General features: G+C 41.9%; 1 protein-coding gene across 1 annotated transcript; it reads left to right on the plus strand.

Moving 5' to 3' along the window:
* Positions 1-219: 219 nt before the first annotated feature.
* LOC123733062 (protein NLRC3-like) lies at positions 220-15851 on the plus strand. Its single transcript, XM_045712355.1, is given in 19 exon segments — positions 220-494; positions 596-1902; positions 1950-2446; positions 2530-2599; positions 2602-2702; positions 4244-4417; positions 4586-4759; positions 5279-5325; positions 5462-6017; positions 6288-6379; positions 8769-8806; positions 9367-9431; positions 9564-9778; positions 9967-10226; positions 10384-10512; positions 10607-10739; positions 10825-10854; positions 14120-14402; positions 14809-15851. Coding segments are annotated over 19 exon segments (4299 nt in total). The 5' UTR covers positions 220-373; the 3' UTR covers positions 14816-15851.
* The last annotated feature ends 1594 nt before the right edge of the window (positions 15852-17445 follow it).

The raw sequence follows: 17445 nt of genomic DNA on the forward strand, positions 1-17445 counted from the left end.
TAACTGAAGATGGCTAGCTAACTGAAGATGGCTAGCTAACTGAAGATGGCTAGCTAACTGAAGATGGATAGCTAACTGAAGATGGCTAGCTAACTGAAGATGGCTAGCTAACTGAAGATGGCTAGCTAACTGAAGATGGCTAGCTAACTGAAGATGGCTAGCTTTATAAAAGACAGAGTAGATACCACTCAGTGCTGCTGTTTTCCCAATTGTGGATTCATTTAAAAAGAAACATCTGGATTTATACAGCAGAAGGTCCATTATACAGTTGTTAAAATGAAGTTGATGAGATATTGATGAGGTGATCTGTCTCCCTGTTTTGTTCAGTGTCCAGAAGCCCAGAGCAGAGTCCCCTACAACCAGCCTGCTATCAATGAAGAGTGATCAGCCACCTGCTTTCAGCCAGGAACCATTTCCAGATGACAATAAGGAAGTGGAGAGTTTGGACAGTGAGGATCCATTAAAGATCCCACACAACCTTCTGGACAGAAGAAGTAAGACTGTATTTCATACAATATTACAAAGAACGGTACAAAGGCCCTTATAAAACACATACACAAACTTATGAGTCCCAACTCTCATTGTTTTCCTACAGGTCAAACTCTGCTGACAGTTCAACAAGACATTAAGGCTAAACTGAAACACAAGTATCAACACATATCTGAAGGAATTGGACACTATGGAAACCAAAGTCTGTTAAAGGACATCTACACAGAGCTCTACATCACAGAGGGTGGAAGTGGAGGGCTCAATAATAAACATGAGGTTAGACAGATAGAGATGGCATCCAAGAAACAAACCACACAAAAGACACCAATCAAATGCAACGACATCTTCAAGCCTTTACCTGGACAAGACAAACCTATCAGAACTGTGCTGACAAAAGGAATCGCTGGCATTGGAAAAACAGTCTCTGTGCAGAAGGTCATCCTTGACTGGGCAGAGGGAAAAGCAAATCAGGACGTTCATTTCATGTTTCCTCTTCCTTTCCGTGATCTGAACCTGAAAAAGGACCAATACAGTCTGATGCAACTTCTTTCCCACTACTTCCCAGAGCTGAAAGAGATTGACAGCATTGAAGATGGTGAAACCAAAACTGTTTTCATTTTTGATGGTCTGGATGAGTGTCGACTTCCTCTAGACTTCAAAAACAATGAGAAGTGCTGTGATGTCACGAAGCCAACCTCAGTGGACGTGCTGCTGACAAACCTCCTCGAGGGGAATCTGCTTCCCTCTGCTCTCCTCTGGATAACCTCAAGGCCTGCAGCAACCAATCAGATCCCTCCTGAGTGTGTTGACCAGGTGACAGAGGTACGAGGGTTCAATGATCCACAGAAGGAGGAGTATTTCAGGAAGAAAATCCCAGATCAGAATCTGGCCAATGATATCATCAAACACATGAAGACATCAAGGAGCCTCCACATCATGTGCCACATGCCAGTCTTCTGTTGGATATCAGCCACTGTCCTTGAGATGATACTGAAAGAGGCAGAGAAGGATGAAGTCCCCAAAACTCTGACCCAGATGTACTCACACTTCATGCTCATCCAAACCATTGTGAAGAACAAGAAGTACAACAAAGCAACAGAGACAAACCCAAAGGACCTGTCTCAGTCAGACAAAGAGATGATCCTGAAACTGGCAAAGCTGGCTTTCCAACAGCTGCAGAAGGGCAACCTGATCTTCTATGAGGAAGACCTGAGAGAGTGTGGCCTTGATGTCACAGAGGCATCAGTGTACTCAGCATTGTGTACAGAGATCTTTAAAGAAGAATCTGGGTTGTACCAAGAGAAGGTCTACAGCTTTGTGCATCTGAGCATTCAGGAGTTTCTAGCAGCAGTGCATGCTTTAGAATCATGTCTGGACAAGAAGGAAAATGTTTTCTCCCCAATAATGATGATGGTGATGATTACGATGCTGATGATTATGAGTATTACGATGATTTTGAGGATTACGATGATGAGTCAATCCAGTTGTCTGACTTACTCAGGAGCGCAGTGTACCAGGCCTTGAAGAGTGAGAATGGACACCTGGACCTGTTCCTCCGCTTCCTTCTGGGTCTCTCACTGGAGTCCAATCAGAATCTGTTACGATGCCTTCTGACACAGACAGGATGTACGACAGAGACCAATGAGAAAACAGTTAAGAGAACAGTCGGGTACCTTTCATACAAGATCAAAAGAGAATCCTCACCAGAAAGGATCATCAACTTGTTTCACTGTCTGAATGAACTTTGTGCCAACTCTCTAGTTGAAGACATGCAGACCTCCCTGCGATCAGGAACTCTTTCAGAAACAAGACTAGAACCTGACCAATGTTCAGCCCTGGCCTACCTGTTACTGATGTCAGAGGAGGTGCTGGAGGAGTTTGACCTGAAGACATACAACACATCAGAGGAAGGTTATCAGAGGTTGCTGCCGGTAGTTAAAACCTGCAAGAGAGCACTGTAAGTTCTGTTATTGAGTTGATGTATACAGTATCATTATAATGAAGGATTTGTATATCTAACAGATTATCTCCTCTCTCCAGACTGGATCGCTGTAAACTCACATATGAATCCTGTAAGACTCTGGTCTCAGCTCTGCAGACACCAAACTCCCCCTGAGAGAACTGGACCTCAGCAACAATGACCTGGGAGACAGAGGAGTGGAGCTGCTCTGTGTTGGACTAACCAGTCCACTCTGCAACGTACAGACACTAGTGTGAGTTAAATATCTTTATATGAGTTATTATGTGGATGTTTCAACCTGTTAGGGCTAGGGGGCAGTATTTACACCGCCGGATAAAAACGTACCCGATTTAATCTGGTTACCACTCCTACCCAGTAACTAGAATATGCATATACTTTTTACATATGGATAGAAAACCCCCTAAAGTTTCTAAAACTGTTTGAATGGTGTCTGTGAGTATAACAGAACTCATTTGGCAGGCAAAAAACTGAGAAGGTTTCATGTAGGAAGTGGCCTGTCTGACAAGGTGTCGTTTTTCTTGTCTCTGTTTATTGAAGAGTGAGGATCTTAGCTGTCCCGTGACACTTCCTACGGCTGCCATAGGGTCTCAGAAGGCGGTAAAAAGCTGAATCGTGGCTTTGCAGGCTCTGGCTGAAAAAAAAGTAGCGCGTTTGGGTAGTGGCTGGTTACAGTACTGTGAGACTCAGGCTCGTGCCTGCGTCGACCGAAAGCTTTGTTTACTTTCCTCTGTTTAGCTAAATGGACATTCCCGGTCGGAATATTATCGCTTTTTTACGAGAAAAATGGCATAAAAATGGATTTTAAACAGCGGTTGACATGCTTTGAAGTACGGTAATGGAATATTTAGATTTTTTTGTCACGAATTGCGCCATGCGCGCGACCCTGATTTAACATTTCAGATAGTGTCTGGGACGCACGAACAAAACGCCGCTATTCTGATATAACGATGGATTATTTTGGACCAAACCAACATTTGTTATTGAAGTAGCAGTCCTGGGAGTGCATTCTGACGAAGACAACAAAAGGTAATCAAAGTTTTATAATAGGAAATGTGATATTGGTGAGTGCTAAACTTGCCGGGTGTCTAAATAACTAGCCCGTGATGCCTGGGCTATGTACTTAGAATATTGCAAAATGTGCTTTCACCAAAAAGCTATTTTAAAATCGGACATAGAGTGCATAGAGGCGTTCTGTATCTATAATTCTTAAAATAATTGTTATGCTTTTTGTGAACGTTTATCGTGAGTAATTTAGTAAATTGTTAGCGAATTCCCCGGAAGTTTGCGGGGAATTTGCTAGTTCTGAACGTCACATGCTAATGTAAAAAGCTGGTTTTTGATATAAATATGAACTTGATTGAACAAAACATGCATGTATTGTATAACATAATGTCCTAGGGTTGTCATCTGATGAAGATCATCAAAGGTTAGTGCTGCATTTAGCTGTCTTCTGGGTTTTTGTGACATTATATGCTAGCTTGAAAAATGGGTGTCTGATTATTTCTGGCTTGGTACTCTGCTGACATAATCTAATGTTTTGCTTTCGTTGTAAAGCCTTTTTGAAATCGGACAGTGTGGTTAGATTAACGAGAGTCTTGTCTTTAAATAGCTGTAAAATAGTCATATGTTGGAGAAATTGAAGTAATAGCATTTCAAAGGTTTTGAAAATCGCGCCACAGGATTCAACTGGCTGTTACGTAGGTGGGACGAATTCGTCCCGCCGGTCCCATAGAGGTTAAACATGTGTTAATCATGTGCTCTTCTGCCCTCTAGTCTAGGTCAGTGTGGTCTGACAGAGGGTTGCTGTTCACATCTGGCCTCAGTCCTGAGTTCACCCAACTCACACCTGAAACAACTGGACTTGAGAGACAATGACCTGCAGGACTCAGGAGTTACACTGCTATCTGCTGGACTGGAGGATCCAGACTGTAAACTACACACACTGGGGTAAGTACAGCTGTTTCAGTCAGGTCAGTACTGAGCTTAGCAAAACAAATACTCTGAAAATCTGATGTTTCATGACAATGTTTGTGTCATGAACAAATTTATTGGTGTCCTACAAGATGATTGACACCAGTACATCAACCAAGAGAGCTGTTGTGTGTCTCTCTGTAGGCTGTCTGGCTGTCTGGTCACAGAGGAGGGCTGTGCTGCTCTGTCTTCAGCTCTGAGGTCATACCCCTCCCACCTGAAAGAGCTGGACCTGAGCTACAATCACCCAGGAGACTCTGCAGGGGGACTGCTTTCAGCTGCTCTGGTGGATCCCACATATAAACTGATGAAGCTGAAGTAAGTCAGAATAGATGTCCTAATAGTGTGAGCAGTGGTTGTGTCATATGTAGTGATGTAGGGTCAGTAACATGAGGACATGATAGTAAAATTAAGGGGAAGTTTACTCAGCAGGCTGAGCACTCCAACACAGCATACATCATCACCACATGAATACTCTTCTTCTGCATCTCTGATATCCTGTTGGAACTGTACTCTGTTCTGTATGTAGTAGGCAGGATTGAAAACCTGTATGTCTCTAGTAATGATTTGTACTCTGTTCTGTATGCAGTAGGTAGGGTAGAATACCTGTATGTCTCTAGTAATGAACTGTACTCCGTTCTGTATGCAGTAGGTAGGGTAGAATACCTGTATGTCTCTAGTAATGAATTGTACTCCGTTCTGTATGCAGTAGGTAGGATAGAATACCTGTATGTCTCTAGTAATGAGCTTGGATAGTGCACCAGAACACAACAATATGGTTTAAATGTTGACTGCTTTATTAGGTCTTTGTCAGTTATTAACCTGTTTGTCCTACAGTGTGGATCATGGTGGAGAGTGCAGGCTGAAATCAGGGCTGAGGAAATGTAAGTATCTTTAATCCTAATTAACTGAATATTCCGAACTATAGTAACATAGTAACTAATCAATACTTTTTCTGTAACTACAAAACAACATTTTATATGAAGAAGTGGTTTGATTAAACTCTCCTTTTGTCTACAGATGCCTGTCATCTCACCCTGGACCCAAATACAGCAAACCCAAACCTGATACTGTCTGAGGGGAACAGGAAGGTGACACGGGTGAAAGAGAAGCAGCATTACGAAGACCATCCAGACAGATTTGACTATCATTCCCAAGTTCTCTGCAGAGAAGGCTTATCTGGAGGTCGTTGTTACTGGGAGGTGGAGAGGGATAGTGGCATGGCTATCATTGGTGTGGTGTACAAAGGAATGAAGAGGAAGGGAAAGGAGGATGACAGTAGGATTGGAGCCAATAAGAAGTCCTTGAGTTTATTCTGCTATGATAGAGGTTATGAATTGATAGTCTTATTCCATGCTAGAGTCGGTAGATCCATCTCTGGTCCTGTTTCTAACAGAGTTGGTGTGTATCTGGACTGGCCAGCTGGTATTTTGTCCTTCTATAGTGTGTCCTCCTCTGGTACACTGACACACCTTTACACATTCTACACCACATTCACCGAACCCCTCTATCCTGGGTTTGGGATTTCCTTCTCCTCAGTGACCCTGTGTCAGATAGATGACCAACACATTCAGAGGTGAGTCATAGCAATGTTTCATCATTTGTTTTCCTCTGGAATCATTTCTATAATTAGATTAGTAGTGGTGTGTTTTAATGTGTTCTGTTGGACCTACAGACAGTTAGATTAGTAGTAGTGGTGTGTTTTAATGTGTTTGTATGCACCCTACATAGGGAGCTGGTCTGTCACCCTTTGTATTGTTATGAAGACTGTATGTATGCTATATAAAGCCTTTATAAGTTGTATGTAGTTTAATCACAGTCTATCCTTCTGCTTTACCAACACCAGAGACCATGGTGGAGAGAGTTGGATCAAGCCTGGACCTGAGAACACCAGAGACCATGGTGGAGAGAGTTGTATCAAGCCTGGACCTGAGAAATGTGAGTGTTAACTGATAATTGTTTTTAAATCAAACTAGTTTTAAAGCGTTCATTATACTTGAGTCCCAGGCAAGGAACACAATCATGATCTATTTGGTCAAAACAAACTTAAAGGTAGAGTCAGCAATATGACGTAGATGCACAAAGTAAACAGCATAGTGGGTCAATTTCTACAACAACTAAGAGTGTTGGAACGCAAATCTAAATTTCTCTGCTGTTTTGTTCCCTTGTCTAACACTCTAAGAGAGTGAAGAGAACCCTTGCACATGGGTAGTGTCATGACGTTGGCCTGTGGCTAAGGTTTATGACCCCCCCATAAATACCTTTCTCCCTTCCCTCTCTCCGACTCTACTGAAGGACTCTTGAATAGCCATTGTTAAACATCGAGAGTCTGGGAACATCAAACAAGTGGGGGGAAAGGAACCATATTTCGGTAATAGAACCAGTTGAAAATATGCGTTGGTACTTAATGAATATGATGTCAGTTCGGTTGTCATCTGAGACATTATGACTGATGACAGGACGACAAACTGTATCTGGGAAAGTCTACACATTCTAGTTATAAGATTCACATGGAATTGTTGTTCAATTTAAATGTTTAAATATAAAACTATTTGAAAAGATTAAATGTAATTTTAGCTTCCAAATGAGAGAAATGATTTTCATAAGGTTAGAGCCCAGCTCAATCAGTGGCCCGCCCCTGTGAAGAGACATGGGTTATAAACTATGAAACACCCTTCTCCCCTCCACTATATAAGCCCTTGACGAAAATGTAACGTCCTGTTCCGAGGACGATAGGACGACGGTCCATACGTTAAAAAGGACTAACATGTCAACTACCGAACTAAGCCAACCTCAGCATGAGCTTTGGTTGTGAATGGTATGAATTTTGAACTCTTATTCACTAAAGAAGTGAGACATCCTAGCCGTTTAGTTAGCAACAGCAGCTGTAAACGTGGGCTAGGAAAGGACGGACAACGTATCCAGTCTAACACACAACGAAGATACTACAACATATCCAATTTACCACCAGAGACATTCTTTTGAGGACAGGAAGGTCTCTGTTGGCCAACACGGCCAGCATCTACGACCAACCTACCGAAGCGCAGCTCAGAGTAAATATTTATAGCATTTTCCTTTTCCAAATGGGCGGTAATTTAGAATGCATAAGATACTGTATTTACGATAGCACAGCTTCTCCCTTTGTTCCTCAGTCTTCCTGCTCTTTCATTCAAGCCCAACCCCTCTCTTTGTGTAACCAGCCGTCATTGTCACGTTCGTCTAAAGGAGTAAACCAAGGCGCAGCGTACTTAGAGTTCCACATGTTTAATAAATATGAAACTCACCAAAACAATACAGAAGAAACCGAAGCGTGACATTCTGTGCTGCTCACAGGCAGCTACACAAACACAAGATCCCACAAAGCACAGGTGGGAAAAGGCTGCCTAAGTATGATTCCTAATCAGAGACAACGATAGACAGCTGCCTCTGATTAGGAACCATACTCGGCCCAAAACAAAGAAATACAAAAACATAGAAAAAGGAACATAGAACGCCCACCCTAGTCACACCCTGGCCTAACCAAAATAGAGAACAAAACCCTCTCTATGACCAGGCGTGACAGTCATACAGGTTCCGTCCCCCAGGGAAGTTTTCTGTATGACATAATTTGCATTCTGTGTATATGTAATTCTGTGTGATTAGTTAGGTATTTAGTAAATAAATAATTAAACCTAATTTTGTATTGCTGATTCAACTTGTTAGCCAGGGTTCGTGAAGATAACTAAGAATTTACAACTTTCAGATGAGACTGAAATAAGGTGACGATTAATATTGACTGCTATTGATGTAAAATATTACTAGGTCTTTAAGAGTTTATTCGGAAGATAACAGCTCTATAAACACTCTTTCGTGGTGCCCCAACTTTCTAGTTAATTTCTTTTACATGATTAGCTCAATCAGGTAATATTAATTACAGAGAAAGTATTTTATTGAATAGCATGTCATATCACTTAATCCGGCATAGCCAAAGACACGACAGTAGATACTGTGTGTGACTGTGTGAGAGAGAAGTCAGGCATCTTGCTCATCACAATATCTGTGGTGCTGCTCGTACATCATCATTTAGCTGACTCTACCTTCAAGCTCTCATCCTAGGATCTACCAGAAATCAGACCCCCAACATCTACAAAACATGGACCAGAACGATGTTGTTTCCTGCTTCCACAAACATTAATTAATATAACTAATGTCAGATTATGGTATGCTAATGAGTGTACATTCTGAGACTGTTGATCACTTATATTCATTTTTATTAAAAGTCTATTTAATAATTATTAATTCAATATTCCATGAGATTGTCCATTTTAAATACTACTTTTGAATTCAGGGATTCCTCAGAGCTGTAAGACTTGTGGCCATGTTGAGGTAAGTCATAATGTCAATTCTTACTTTTACATACCTGTAGGAGTCAGGAACAGTCTCAAAGCCAGGTGTGTACTGACTAACCATTCATACTGGGATATAGACAGTCCTGTGTTCTGCTTTAGTAATATAAACACAGTCTCAAAGCCAGGTGTGTACTGACCAACCATTCATACTGGTATATAGACAGTCCTGTGTTCTGCTTTAGTAATATAAACACAGTCTCAAAGCCAGGTGTGTACTGACCAACCATTCATACTGGGATATAGACAGTCCTGTGTTCTGCTTGTAGTCATGAAGGATTTTAGCTGTTGTCATATTTTGTCATTAGACAGTTTAATTGATAAATCACCAGCATTCCATGTAACATTGAATAAATACATTAGATTAGTTACTTTGGTTAATGGGCCAGTTTCCCAGACACAGATTAAGTCTAGTCCTGGACCGTAAAGAACTTTCTATTGGAACTTCCATTGAGCATGCTTTTTAGTCCAGCACTAGACTCAATCTGTGTCCAGGAAACAGGCCCCATATGTATTACTGACATGCTTGTCCTTGTTCAGGACTCCACACACTGGCTTCAGATTGAACCTTTGACTTCCACTGTCCAGGGAGTGAAAATGTTCAGGTAAAATAACTACTTTTAACATTTCATTCCACCTGCTAGTGTATTTCCCCATTAACTTTGGGAATAGTCTTCTAATCCAACCTCTCCATTTGACTATTGACCCTCTCTCCATTATCTTGTTGTTGCCCTCAGACACAGGACACCCAAAGGGAGTTATGAGTGCACAGTGTCTGGGCTCCGCTGGCTGTGTGAGAGAGATGTCATTCTGAAGTATCACTTCAGGAACTGGGAACCCTACAGTCACCTTCTGAAAGACATGCAGTACACACAAGGTGGTCCATTGCTGGACATCACTATGGAGTTAGGTGAACTGGAGGAAGTTCATCTGCCACACTGTGTATGTTTAGGTAAAACCATATATAAATAGTATTCAGAAAAACATTTCCATGTAACTGAGTTTCACTTCCTGAATTAATTCATTAACTATTCTGCGAGTTTGAGTTTACTGTGATCCGGTACTGCATATTCTTTGTGTTTTAGTTGGATTAATAATACAATATTTGTCTTTCTGTCTCCTTTTTATTGTGTTGTTCAGGGACCAACCCATCCCTGAGGAATGAGATGAAGATTCTTCATGTAGAGGAACATGGAGTGTCTTTAGAGGAAGTGCATGAGGTCACCAGATTCCATGCTAAGATTCTCCATCCCAAGTTCTCAGCTATCTCTGTTATACTGAGATATATATTTTCTTGGAACTTAGATGTCCACTGTGAGCTGATGCTCTATCTGACAGTGAAAAGGGAAACACTAATTCCACGCCTATACCTGTTCCCCAGTAACCCCGGCCAAATGCGGGTGAGGTACCATTATTATAGAGATGACCTTAACTAACCAGTGGTGCAGTTTATGTTGACACTCATTAAATGAAGATAAGTGTGTTGCTATTTTTCTGAATAATGTTTGAATTAGACTATACATTGACTGGCTGTGTATTCCATGCCTCGTTTCACAGGCTGTGGAACAACAGGAATCAAAGTTTCAAGGGTCTAAAAGGATTCCCATCACAAGACCAGAGCAGTCCTTAGAACTGAATAGTTCCTTCAGACTGAACATTCCCTGTTCTACCTCCATCAATCCACCGGTACAGATTCAGTAGACTAAGAACATGAATCTGACATTTAAGTCACATTTCTATGCATTGATCTCTCTCTCTCTCTCTCTCTCTCTCCCTCCAGAGGATTCATCTCATACATAGAGACACCACACCAAGCTTTTTCAGGGCGGTTGTGAAAATGACAGGGATTGACATTGAGATGGAGTTATTCAGTGATGATGAGAGGACAGTATGGAAAGAAACTGTATCACGAGGTAGGAGCACATGTCAATCATCACTTTGTACTTTTGTACCAGATGCTATTTATAGTGATATAACCTCATGTTGTTTATCTTTCAGATGAATACGTCTCTGACACCCATTCAACAAGTAAGTAAACATGAGAGTTACTGTGCATTAGGAAAGTATTCAGACCCCTTGACTTTTCCACATTTTCTTACATTACAGCCTTGTTCTAAAATGGATTCAGTTGTTTTTTTTTCCTCATCAATGTACACCCAATATCCCATAATGACATCACAATACCCCATAATGACATCACAACACCCCATAATGACAAAGCAAAAAAAGGTTTATTTAAAATAAAATATCACATTTACATAAGTATTCATACCCTTTACTCAGTACTTTGTTGAAGCACCTTTGGCAGAAATTACAGCCTAGAATCTTCTTGGGTATTGTAACGGTTTTGACTTGAGGTTATCGTTTATAGGGGTGCCAGGTAGGTTGTGCCTACCAGAGGAAATATTGGTTTCTCCTTTTGGTTTGGGAGGGAATGAGTCCCATCTGGTCCGTCAAGTCTACACCAATACAAAGGACTCATGTAAAAGTCAGGATGGAAATACACTTTTCATAAACCCTTAAAACATTGGAAAGAACCTCAAAAACAACTATTCTTTTGCGTGGGTTGTATCAACAACAAATGATCACACACACACACACAACAATATAACAACGATGAGCTTTAAAGAGCTCTGGTTCCTCCAGAAATGTCCTGTACCTCGGGCCTAAAGAGAGTCCAGCCAGGTAAACAAGTTCAGGGACCTCAAGTGACCTTAGTCACGCAATGTTTGTCCGTTCATACCAGTGTAGCGTAAACCCAGTGTCAATCATACAATCAAAATAACAAATATTTTACCACACAACTATATAGCATATCACATCTTAATAAGTCCTCAACTACAACTAACTACATAAATTATCACGGTATACATCACACCAAAACAAATGAAATGCCGTATTCAAAAAGGTTGTAGTCAGTCGGTCAGTCAAACATACAATCAGCCGACAGATCTCCAGCGGAGAAAGGCCACAAAAAACAACGGAGAGGTGTAGTCCACTGACGCAAAGAGTGGATCCGATCCTGAGTAGACTTTCTATTAGGCTACAAAGCACACTTTTAACTGCAACAAAACAAACGGAAGAGAGAAGCTTCGGAACTGAGGGTTGAACACATCCTCATTCACGTCTCCATCACAACCCCACTTTTGCGCAGCTGATGCTGGCTATTTAATTGGGAATTAAAGGGGAAGCGCCCTATTGGAAGGAGAAGCACTATTTAATTGAGAATTAAAGGGAAAGCGCCCTATTGGAATGAGAAGCACTGAGACGATTCAGGAAAATTCAGGGCCGTCACAGCATGACGCTCTGATAGGTTGGATGGGGAGCATCGCTGCACAGTGATTTTCAGGTCTCTCCAGAGATGTTAGATCGGGTTCAAGTCCGGGCTCTGGCTGGGCCTCTCATAGACATTCAAAGACTTGTCCCGAAGCCACTCCTGCGTTGTCTTGTCTGTGTGCTTAGGGTAGTTGTCCTGTTGGAAGGTGAACCTTCACCCCAGTCTGAGGTCCTGAGCACTCTGGAGCAGGTTTTCATCAAGGATCTCTCTGTACTTTGCTCCATTCATCTTTCCCTCGATCCTGACGAGTCTCCCAGTCCCTGCCGCTGAAAAACATTCCCACAGCATGACGCTGCCACCGCCATGCTTCACCGTAGGGATGGTGCCAGGTTTCTTCCAGACGATTGGCATTCAGGCCAAAGAGTTCAATCTTGGTTTCATCAGACCAGAGAATCTTGTTTCTCATGGTCTGAAAGTCTCTGTGCCTTTTGGCAAACTCCAAGCAGGCTGTCATGTGCCTTTTACTGAGGAGTGGCTTCCGTATGGCCGCTCTACCATAAAGGCCTTATTGGTGGAGTGCTGCAGAGATGGTTGTCCTTCTGGAAGGTTCTCCCATCTCCACAGATGAACTCTGTAGCTCCGTCAGAGTGACCATCGGGTTCTTGGTCACCTCCCTGACCAAGGCTTTTCTCCCCCGATTGCTCAGTTTGGCTGGGCGGCCAGCTCTAGGAAGAGTCTTGGTGGTTCCAAACTTCTTCCATTTAAGAATGATGGAGGCCACTGTGTTCTTGGGGAACCTTCAATGCTGCTGAAATGTTTTGGTACCCTTCCCCAGATCTGTGCCTCGACACATTCCTATATCAGAGCTCTACGGACAATTCCTGAGACCTCATGGCTTGGTTTTTGCTCTGACATGCACTGTCAACTGTGGGACCTTATATAGACAGGTGTGTGCCTTTCCAAATCATGTCCAATCAATTGAATTTACCACAGGTGGACTCCAATCAAGTTGTAGAAACATCTTAAGGATGATCAATGGAAACAGGATTCACCTGAGCTAAATTTCGAGTCTCATAGCAAACGGTCTGAATACTTATGTAAATAAGGAATTTCTGTGTCTTATTTTTTTATACATTTGCAAAAAAATTCTACACCTGTTTTCACTTTGTCGTTATGTGGTATTGTGATGTCATTATGGGGTATTGTGATGTCATTATGGACTATTGTGATGTCGTTATGGGGTATTGTGTGTATAATTTTTTGATTAACTGTTATTTAACTAGCCAGTTAAGAACAAATTCTTATTTACAATGTGTGCGCCGCCCTATGGGACTCCCAATCACGGCCGGTTGTGATACAGCCAGGAATCGAACCAGGGTCTGTAGTGATTCCTCTAGCACTGAGCTGTGTCACTAGATTGCTGAGGATTGTGAGGAAAAGTCAAGGGGTCTGAATATTTCTGAAGGCGCTGTATATGAGGCTTTCAAAAACATCCCTGGTCTTTGTGTATAGTTGAATCTGTGCTTGAAATGTGATACTGGACTGAGGGACCTTCCAGATGTTGTATGTATGGGGGACAGGTCCACTTTGACATTACAGAGTATTTTCAGTAGATTGATGACAAAACATTACAACTAAATCCATTTTAATCCCACTATGTAACACAATGGAGAAATACAAGGGGTATGAACACTTTTGCAAGGCTCTGTATGTTATGTAGAATAGACAATAGTGTCAGCCAGGGTAGGTGGCAATACCAAATAAATCAGTCAATTCAGGAAGTAAACTGAAATTCCAATTCAATAACCAGAAAAGGGCATCAATTTTCAATGACTAATAGGAAGATAAATAAAATGGTTTCATTTTGACTGACTTGAGTCTGAATTGACTACAACACTGGAGTCAGCTCTATACAAGAAATGACTATCAGGGGAATGATAACTGGAGAGACTGTTAGATGTAGAAACAGCTGCTGTTCACCCTAAAGACATATTCATTTAATTCACCCCCCTTCAGCATTAACACTCCCTGGGATTCCTGCTGAGGAGTTTCTGAAGAAACACAGGGCTGAACTCATTCAGGGAGTCAAAAACCCAATGCCAATAGCAGATGATCTGTCGTCAAAGAGCATGATTGGTGATGAAGAGTACTCCAGAATAAAAGCTGAAACAACTGAACAGGACCGAATGAGAGAACTACTGAATGCAGTCCTCCCTAAAGGACCAGAAGTGACGGGAGCTTGTCTCAAAGCTCTCATTGAACATGAACACCATCTTGTTAAGTACTTGAGTGAATCTAGGTAAGACCGTTTTCTTTTCTCCCTCCCTTCAGTATGTGGAATGATTAAATATAGGTCAAATAAAAACATAGCTACCCAGATCAAAGAGAAAGTCTTTTTCAGAATGGAAGCATGTTTTTGTGTTGCTGTCTGTAATAAATGACTCTTATTATAGTTCTATCATAGGACCATCATCACATCATTATCTCAGGTGTATCATAGAACCATCATCACATTATCTCAGGTGTATCATAGGACCATCATCACATCATTATCTCAGGTGTATCATAGGACCATCATCACATCATTATCTCAGGTGTATCATAGGACCATCATCACATCATTATCTCAGGTGTATCTCACTCCTCATTCTTCTCCATACTTTCTGATCTCTCTCTTCCCTTCTCCTCCATCCTCTGTCTTGTAGCACCTAATCTGAAGATGTTGAGGCCTGTCTCCTAGTCTGTGGACAAAGACACTACTTCACCTAATCTGAAGATGCTGAGGCTTGTCTCCTAGTCTGTGGACAAAGACACTACTTCACCTAATCTGAAGATGCTGAGGCCTGTCTCCTAGTCTGTGGACAAAGGCACTTCTTCACCTAATCTGAAGATGCTGAGGCCTGTCTCCTAGTCTGTGGACAAAGACACTTCTTCACCTAATCTGAAGACGCTGAGACCTGTCTCCTGGTCTGTGGACAAAGGCACTTCTTCACCTAATCTGAAGATGCTGAGGCCTGTCTCCTAGTCTGTGGACAAAGACACTTCTTCACCTAATCTGAAGACGCTGAGGCCTGTCTCCTGGTCTGTGGACAAAGACACTTAAATGATTGTAAGGAAAATGTTTATGTTTGTGCTATTCTTTTAACAAATGTCTGTGTTTTATTAATGTGCTGTTCTATAAACTAATTTGTGTGTTCATCAAGTGGCTGACTGTACAAATCCTCACTATCAGTAGCTGTAATTTGGCAGTAAGCCCAGACGTTGTTTTGAGAACGAGATATCTCAGTTTCAAGGTCTCAGCTTAGAGAGAAGAAGACTGGTGAGGTGTTGGTCTGTTAAATGTTATGAACCAGTACTGGTCGGTCACATGAATGGAACAAAACGGTAATGATTCATTAAATATGCTAAATCATGCAAATATAACTTGTCTGTGAATAGCCGTTTATAAGACAACTGCTGGGTCTGTCCAGGGAGAGAACCTGATTGACATGTGTTCTATGGTACATTGAGTTGGGTCTGACCAGGGAGAGATCCTGATTGACATGTGTACTATGGTACATTGAGTTGGTTCTGACCAGGGAGAGATCCTGATTGACATGTGAACTATGGTACATTGAGTTGGGTCTGACCATGGAGAGATCCTGATTGACATGTGTACTATGGTACATTGAGTTGGGTCTGACCAGGGAGAGCTCCTGATTGGTTGGAACCTCTCCAGCTCGCTGACAATAAACAATGATTCTTTTCAGATTGACTTCGAGTGTCTCTGTGTGAAAGAATTTCCACAACATGATTTTGAAAACACAATTAAGGGAATGAACTGGAATGATCTCTTGTTCTATACAGATGGGGAGGCTGATAGTCAGGCTAGTCAAGGATACACACCACCATGTTGACATCTTGACCAAAGACATTCCTTATATTCTTAATGGGATTACATCTCACTCGGTCTGAAGGAAGTGAGGAAATGGACTCACTAAAGGGGAAAGCTGAGAGGGCAGAGAAGGCACGTGACCTCATCGACATGGTGTTGAGAAAAGGAACTGAGTCAAGTTCTAGGATGATCAACCTTCTTGTGGAGCTGGACCCCTGTCTTTGTTCACTGCTTCAGATCAACAGTTGTAGTCAACCCCTGGGTGTGGGGAGACCAGGCAGAATAGACAGGCAGGATGGTTCAACATGTTCTTGCTGTCTGTTGCCTTAACCCCTGGGTGTGGGGAGACCAGGCAGAATAGACAGGCAGGATGGTTCAACATGGTCTTGCTGTCTGTTGCTTTAACCCCTGGGTGTGGGGAGACCAGGCAGAATAGACAGGCAGGATGGTTCAACATGGATAGTAACAGTGTTGGGGTACCAACCTAATGGTAGAATGGATAGTAACAGTGTTGGGGTACCAACCTAATGGTAGAATGGATAGTAACAGTGTTGGGCTACCAACCTAATGGTAGAATGGATAGTAACAGTGTTGGAGTACCAACCTAATGGTAGAATGGATAGTAACAGTGTTGGAGTACCAACCTAATGGTAGAATGGATAGTAACAGTGTTGGGGTACCAACCTAATGGTAGAATGGATAGTAACAGTGTTGGGGTACCAACCTAATGGTAGAATGGATAGTAACAGTGTTGGGGTACCAACCTAATGGTAGAATGGATAGTAACAGTGTTGGGGTAACAACCTAATGGTAGAATGGATAGTAACAGTGTTGGGGTACCAACCTAATGGTAGAATGGATAGTAACAGTGTTGGGGTACCAACCTAATGGTAGAATGGATAGTAACAGTGTTGGGCTACCAACCTAATGGTAGAATGGATAGTAACAGTGTACAAACGTTATGGAGAAAAAACATTGTGTGTGTGTGACGACTCTCCCGGGGATAAATACACCTTTCCCCCATTCATTGAGGAGACTCTCTCCACCCAGACACACTGTTGTTTTTGGTTGTGGCATTTCATTTGTTCATTTGTTTTGGCACCTTTCAACAGCCCTCATTATCACCATCTGTGAACACATCCACTCCCTTCCACTACTGACTACATACCCCATTGTTACTTGTATATAGTTCACTTTATTTAATAAATATATTTTTTTCTATATCTCCACGTTGTCTCCCTCTTTGTTACGGACTATGAGCCGGTTCGTAACAGTGGATCAGAATTATAATCTGAATCATTTGGACCGGGGACAACTGATCCTAGATCAACACTCCTATTCAACACCATGGGATGTATTCACTAGGAAACAGACCTGATCCTAGATCAACACTCCTATTCAACTCCATGGGGTGTATTCACTAGGAAACAGACCTGATCCTAGATCAACACTCCTATTCAACACCATG

The sequence above is a fragment of the Salmo salar genome, unplaced genomic scaffold (genome assembly GCF_905237065.1).
Source record: "Salmo salar unplaced genomic scaffold, Ssal_v3.1, whole genome shotgun sequence".
In the NCBI taxonomy this organism is placed as follows: domain Eukaryota; kingdom Metazoa; phylum Chordata; class Actinopteri; order Salmoniformes; family Salmonidae; genus Salmo; species Salmo salar.